Source organism: Meleagris gallopavo, chromosome 4 (assembly GCF_000146605.3).
Source record: "Meleagris gallopavo isolate NT-WF06-2002-E0010 breed Aviagen turkey brand Nicholas breeding stock chromosome 4, Turkey_5.1, whole genome shotgun sequence".
Taxonomy (NCBI): Eukaryota; Metazoa; Chordata; class Aves; order Galliformes; family Phasianidae; genus Meleagris; species Meleagris gallopavo.
Window position 1 is genome coordinate 20494124 of NC_015014.2, and position 6320 is coordinate 20500443.

General features: G+C 37.8%; 1 protein-coding gene and 1 long non-coding RNA gene across 4 annotated transcripts; one reads left to right on the forward strand and one right to left on the reverse strand.

Moving 5' to 3' along the window:
• Positions 1–652: 652 nt before the first annotated feature.
• Positions 653–6308, reverse strand: ABRAXAS1 (abraxas 1, BRCA1 A complex subunit). Of its 3 annotated transcripts, XM_003205589.4 has the most exons (8): positions 5959–6306; positions 4736–4772; positions 4083–4149; positions 3104–3297; positions 2598–2717; positions 1865–1949; positions 1305–1416; positions 653–1167 (listed from the first exon to the last, which is right to left on the reverse strand). In XM_003205589.4, exons 1-8 carry the CDS (start codon positions 6086–6088, stop codon positions 743–745), a joined length of 1170 nt encoding a protein of 389 aa, XP_003205637.1. In that variant the 5' UTR covers positions 6089–6306; the 3' UTR covers positions 653–742. The 3 variants fall into 3 exon arrangements, with proteins under 3 accessions (XP_003205637.1, XP_031408914.1, XP_019470168.1); XM_031553054.1 differs by lacking the exon at positions 3104–3297 and having other exon boundaries at positions 2598–2707; positions 5959–6308; XM_019614623.2 differs by lacking the exon at positions 2598–2717.
• On the forward strand, positions 1151–2523 carry LOC109367222. The gene is made up of 2 exons (XR_002114124.2): positions 1151–1269; positions 2140–2523. It is a non-coding gene; the product is annotated as an uncharacterized LOC109367222 (long non-coding RNA).
• Positions 6309–6320: the final 12 nt, after the last annotated feature.

The window sequence follows — 6320 nt, forward strand, 5'->3', positions numbered from 1 at the left end:
GAATGGGTATCCTCTCTGCCAAATTGCAAGTGTGCTGGTCAATGAGATGTCATTGACTGACTTGCTGCCTCCCTATGGACCAACACGTGTGTTCTCTGAGAATATGAGCGCACCCCTTACGATAGATACTGAATTGAGAGGATTATCATTCTAGACTGTTTACCCTTGGGGAGTGTAAGAGTGAACTGATTTGTTGATAATGTTTTCCTCCTAGACGTGCAGACCACTAAACTTATCCAGAGGTCTTGCTGAAGTTCAGTTTTTCCCTTCCATTTCAGAAAGGGATAATTAAGTACCAGATAGTTAAGGATAAGTAAAAGTATTAAAAACTTTGTTATATATAAACAGCTATTTCTGAGATGCATCTGATTTGATGTTCTGCACATCACCTTCTGCTGAGGAGACTCTCATTGTTGGAGTGGTCCTGAAGTCTTCAGCAGCAGCTTGAAGTTCTATCACTGAGGCATTAAGTGAGATTATTAGAATGCTAACATAGTGCTGGTAAAGTTTTAGAACCCTGAGATAGAGAATACAGACTTAACTCTGCGAGGCAAAATTAAGGAATGTCTTTTAGACTTTGCTTGACTTAAACACTCAAATCCTGTTTGGCCTAAAAATACATCTTTGTACTTTACAAAAACTCAGTAAGCTATTTCCATCCCTGCAGTACAGTAATTTATGTCACTTTAATATGCTGGCAATTGCTTTTTGTACAAATGCATCTGGGCAAATCATTAAGTGATCAAAAAGTGGGAGAGTATGAATATTCATTTGTATCTTTGGGATTTTCCAATGCTTCCTCATCTGTTTCAGTGCTACTCAGTGCAAGCTTTGTTTCTTGGTTGCTGTCCTCTTCATCTTGGTGTAATTCTTGCTCAAGTTGCGGCGATCTTAATTTCTTAAATGATTTTGGTCCTGTTGTGGTGTCTTTGACTTTGCGCTTGGTTACTAGTTTTGTTTCAGCTTCAGTAAAGTCCCTTTCCTCTACCATGAGAGTCAATTTGTCCATGATATTAATATTATGGTCAATCTTACAACAGTTCTTAGAGATCCTTCCTTCGAAGGAAACAATACATGTCTGAAGTCCAGAATTGGGGAAAAATGTTTTCAGTGCCTGACAAAGCAAAACATTCTCCTTTGGTTCTTCTAGGTGATCTTTGTTCCCTCCTGAAAAACAATGGTTACAGACCCTCTTGTATACTTCCACCAGTACTGCTCTGGGTTCCTCAAGTTCACAAGTGTTCTTTTTCCATCAGTGAAATAGCACTGGTAAGACAGCGAAGTTACCATTGGACGTAACTTACCTGAAGAGATCTTGCGTTGCTTTTTTCTATTGATTTCTTCTTTTAATTGGCTCACCTCTGTTAGGAGTCTCTCTACAGATCGTTCACTGACTTCTACATCAGAGCAAATTTTCTGGAAAGAAAAATCTCACTTGAGATCAGCTGCATTAACAGAAGTAGAAAGTAGCTTTACAGGTTTTGGTAAAACTAAAGACTTTCTGATATTGGTAATAGTATTAAAAAGCTGAAGTAATGAACTTGAGGTTGGTTTTTGGAGATAAGAACTTCAGCCTTGTAATGAGCAAGGTGCAGTGTCTTTTACTTGTCCTCACCTGCCCAAAAGAGCTCTCTCAAACTAGAGATGATGATTTCCATAAATAATCCTCTTTAAAGAATTTCTCAGTACACTTGGATTGATCTTTGAAGTTTATTAAAGATAAACTTTTATTTGCAACTATTACGTAGAGCAAAGAACTTTCTGATCTTGCACTGTACCTCCAACTTGGTACAGGATACCAAATGCTCTGCTTAACTGTTTGGTACTGCTGAAAATATCTATGCTGTGGGCATACTTAACTGACCTTCAGCTCCTCCTGCAAGGTGGCGTACATCTCATTTATCTTGTGAACCTCTTGTAAGGATCCATCTTCATAAAAGAATTCTGATCTGTGGAAAAATTCAGTTGTATAACTGAAAATTTATTCCAGTGGATATCGATGCTCATTTGAAAGGAACTTCATTAAATAAAGAAGTGTTCTAGGTTTTCTTTGTTTTGTTTCAGGATTAGCAATTTTTAAGTCAGATTTTCTAAAGCTTATTTAACTTTTTTATTATTTTATTTAATCTTTAACTTCAGGAGACCCCTTTACTGAAGATGGTACTGACTACTGGCTGATGCATAAAATTGAAAGGGGGGAAAAAATGACCTGGACCTTTCATTTCAAGTAAGAAATGAATTGCTCTTGTTAGGCTAACAATCTGGAATATTTTCTTAATTCTAGCAATAGTATTGCATATCTCTACTTAAGTCACCAAGACTTAAGTATTGTTTCCAGTTGTGATTACCTTATGTAGGCTGGTGTGGTGCTAGCTGCTTATTTTGACTATTCTCACTGCCAGTACATGGAGGAACTAATTGTGAAGTCCCGTGTAAAGGGCAAAAACTACAGGAGCAAGTCAAGAAGTGAGCAGAGTGTAGCTGTACTACTACTTCACTTCGAGTACTTAAAAAAAAAAAAACTTCATTTGAAGAAAGCAACTATGCTAACCTTACTGGAAAGCTTTAAGTACCAGTATGTAAGGTTTATATTATACCTGTGTTGTCTTACTGCTCTCACAAAGCGAGAAGATGCACAGGAACCAGACACTGTTCTGTAACCTTGCTGTTCTGCCATACCCAAGTTGGTAACAACTAGAGGAACTTTCTGAAAAAGACTTGAAGAGCATAAGTATGAGAAAGTGCTGCATTACCATTTAAGCTTGAGTATTTCAATGTCCCCTCTCACTGGGCACCACAACCAGAGGTGCATGGTATAATTCTTGCTGGATATCACACACAGGTGACTAGACTTTGAGCAATAGTTCTGTATATGGTTTAAAACTGCTTTTAGATGTCAGGTGTACTCTAATGCAGTTATTTCCTTGTTAAACCTGGCCACTTAACAGCCTATCTCAACAGCTTCATGAAGCCTACCAAGAGCTGTAACTAAAATAAACGAGTCCTAATAGTAAAATAAAAATAAAATTTATAATAAAAATAAAAAGTGAGTCAAATCAGGTTATTTAACAGCTTTGTTAAAACTAGAAAACAAACTGATTACCCTTCTTGTGGCCGGTGTAAGGCATGTTCTAGCCTGTAAGTTGAACAGCTTTCTGTCATCACACTAGAAGTTAATAGAAGGAATACAAGGCCTTGGTTTGATAGGTGTGACTGCAAGTTCTTATGTAGAAGTCTTTCCCGGAATGTCATGATCTGGTCTGTGTTACGTCTGAATTTGTACCATCCTATTACACTCTGCAAATAGAACAAAGTTTATCAGTACTGCTTTTAAACTACACTGTCTGTGTATTCCATAATGGAGCAAAATGGGAGGTTCAGTATAAAGGCATTGATCTAAATGGTACTGTGTACATATTTAAGCAGATAATTAACTATAAATGCCTGGAATGCCTAAGACTATTTTCTAGTACGACAACATCTCTTGTTCTGGAATCCACTGAAACAGTTTTCTGAGGCTATACTCAACCTGGAAGTTTGCAAAGGTAGTTTAGCTACTTAACCATTTGCTATTCTTCCGCACATACTTTCCCCTGGAGAAATGGTTCTTCTACAGAGAAGACAGTATGCGAACTTGTTTCTGCTTAACTAAGGGAGTTATTGAAAGTTGACCTCAATTGATGTCAATCTAGGAGTCAGTGTAATTGATTTTGGATGTTGAAAAAGTTCACTTAAGAAAAATGAAAGAATCATGGAGTTTGTTGGAAAACACTGTAAAGATCATCAAGTCCAACCACAAACTAGCCATACTATCTTAACTCTAACAACCCTCTGCTAAATCATGTCCCTGAGCACCACACCCAAATAGTTTTTAAACACTTTCAGGGATAGTGACTCAACCACGTCCCTAGGGAACCAATTCCACTGTTGTTGCAAACCTTAGTCAAAGATGACCTAAATTAACAGTGTTCTTTAGGGGAGCTGTCTTGACAAGCAGTATGTTGGAGTAGATGAGGAAAAAAAAATAGAACAACCCCCAAAAGTTGGGATAGTCCCTTGGCATGTATTAGATTTGAAAATACCTTCTTGCGGCCTGATAGTATTTTCTTCAGGGCTGGTTCATTCAGTTCTCCTGCAGAATTATAAAAGCTAGAAGAAAATTATGACAATTAGGACTTCTGTTGTAAAGTGCCTTTCTGGCAATGTTTGTATTTATTAATTTGCAGAAAGATTGCACAGGGAAATCATACTGTGATTTTCCTCTCATCAGGATGTAAATCTGCATGGCTGTGTTCCTATTTACAACAGAACCTGATAAATCAGTCTGTGAAATGACTCCTGATGCAGAATTATCAGGTGTTTCTTCTGCCCCACTCAGGACTCTATGTTTCTATTTTCTGATTGGGTGAGAGGTCAGGATATGCAATTTTAAAAAAGCAGTGGTGGTGGTGTTGTTTTGCAGCAGACCGACATCATTCTGTAGATAGTTCCCCAGCTCACTAGGGTGTGGTGTACCACATCTCTACTTTACATAAAGAGATGCAAGCACAAGCAATACGCATAGAACTAGTATAGGAATAACAAGACTTTTAGCATCTGTAATTCTACAGACATGACATTGTATCTGTTATTGTATCTTGGTGATTTTCTCAGACATAAATATTACAAGTTAAACCTAATTTTAACTCAACAAATGTTAAATATTAACTTTTTTTGCATCTTAAAATTTTCTTACCTGAACAGTTGGTAGCATGGAATATGCTTCTGTATATCTGAAATGAGAAAGCAATATTACTTGGTCTGTCAGCTCAAGATGTACATTTTTCTGTATGCTGTCATGAGAATTGTTATAAGGAAGAGGAAGAACTTAAATGCTACATCTTTGTATCAAACTATTATCTACTTAAAGGAAATCTTTAAGAAAGTCTAACCAGATTTCTTTCCAAGTGTAAAAAGGAGCTACTTCCATAAGTTATGTATTTTTGATTTTCCACTTGACATTTTTGTCAAGTGGAAAATCAAATTTGTCAATTTTTCCCTCCCTTGAGTACAGAATTAGAATACAATATAGTATCACAGAATGGTAACTTTGGTTATGTTGCAGCAAAGCACAGATGCTGCTAGGCAGGGAAATAAAGCTGGAGAACAGGGTGCGTGAGAAGAATGGGGGTAACTTTCTACCACTGAATAGAGGATAAGGGATAGCATTCAGAATCCTCTTCTTTACTCATTGTCTCCACAACTATCGTTACAAGTTTTCTAAAATCAAGCAAATAAAACAATCAAAGCAACCAAAAAGAACCCCACAAAGTTTGGAGCAACTAATAGTGCCCAAGAATTTGGGTAGTGTGATCAATGGCACCACAATTTCCTCAGACTTTAGGTTCAGTAGTGAGATTCAGTGGAGGAAAGTTAAACCAAGGTAAAACTGAAAAATGAGATGTGACTTCTCTGTCAGTAAGGTTGGAAAGAAGGCATGCATTACTTTTTTTTTTATTTTATTAACTGTGTTCTGAAGGAATAAAGTTAAATTAATGTATGCATATATTCTTCTTTAGGGCTACTAGAATATACATATCTGCTCCCACTGCAGTTTAGATTTTACAGAAAAATACTCCTGCCATCTGCTCAGTGAAGTATATAATTTGCAACATCCACAGTATAAGTTTCAAGTTGTGTATTAAGCATGAATGCAATAAAGTTCACTTGACTGTACTGAATTTCTGCCAGGCAACTGCGCTTCAGGCAAAGTAGCAATGCTCAAGGAGCTAGGAACTTGTGTTTGTTAAAATTTATCCTTTTCAGATTAAGATTACAAATGTTTTAGCAATTAAATGTTGCAAAATAAAGCTGCGTGTGCCCAGGTGGACATGAATGGGCAGCCTAGGATCTAGCAGTTGTGTGCAGTCACAACTGTCCTGGCAGCAAGCTTGCTATGAGAAATGAGGATGCACTGACCGATTGTATAAACCACTTCCACATCGTCCATCTGTGAGTCGGTGATGCTGTTCTTGGCCTCACCTTTCACATCTCCAAGGAGGAAGCCTTCCTTTTTCGGGAAAGAACAAAAGGTCACGTTAACTGACATCTAACAGGAGTTCGGTCTTAATTGTAAGTAAACACCTTTGGGGGTAAAAGTGCATAGATCTCTTCAACAGAGCAGGTTCTCTTTCATTTTTAAATGTATGTATAGCACTTGAAGGAAGAAGTTGGGCTGTGTTCTCAGGCGATGAGAAAGGGCGCGGTGTGCGGCTGTCCGTGTGCCCTCTGCTTCCGTGCCCACAACTTTTATCGGCCCCCGGCAGAAGCACTATGGCTGC

What these genes read in the sequence shown, in the direction of transcription:
- ABRAXAS1 (XM_003205589.4), bottom strand. Translation starts at nt 6,088, where the DNA reads ATGTCAGTTAACGTGACCTTTTGTTCTTTCCCGAAAAAGGAAGGCTTC. An exon ending in GGAAGTGGTTTATACAATCG is followed by an intron (nt 4,773 to 5,958) that starts GTCAGTGCATCC and finishes TTCTCATTTCAG; the next exon opens with ATATACAGAAGCATATTCCA. An exon ending in GCAACGCAAGATCTCTTCAG is followed by an intron (nt 1,168 to 1,304) that starts GTAAGTTACGTC and finishes ATTGTTTTTCAG; the next exon opens with GAGGGAACAAAGATCACCTA.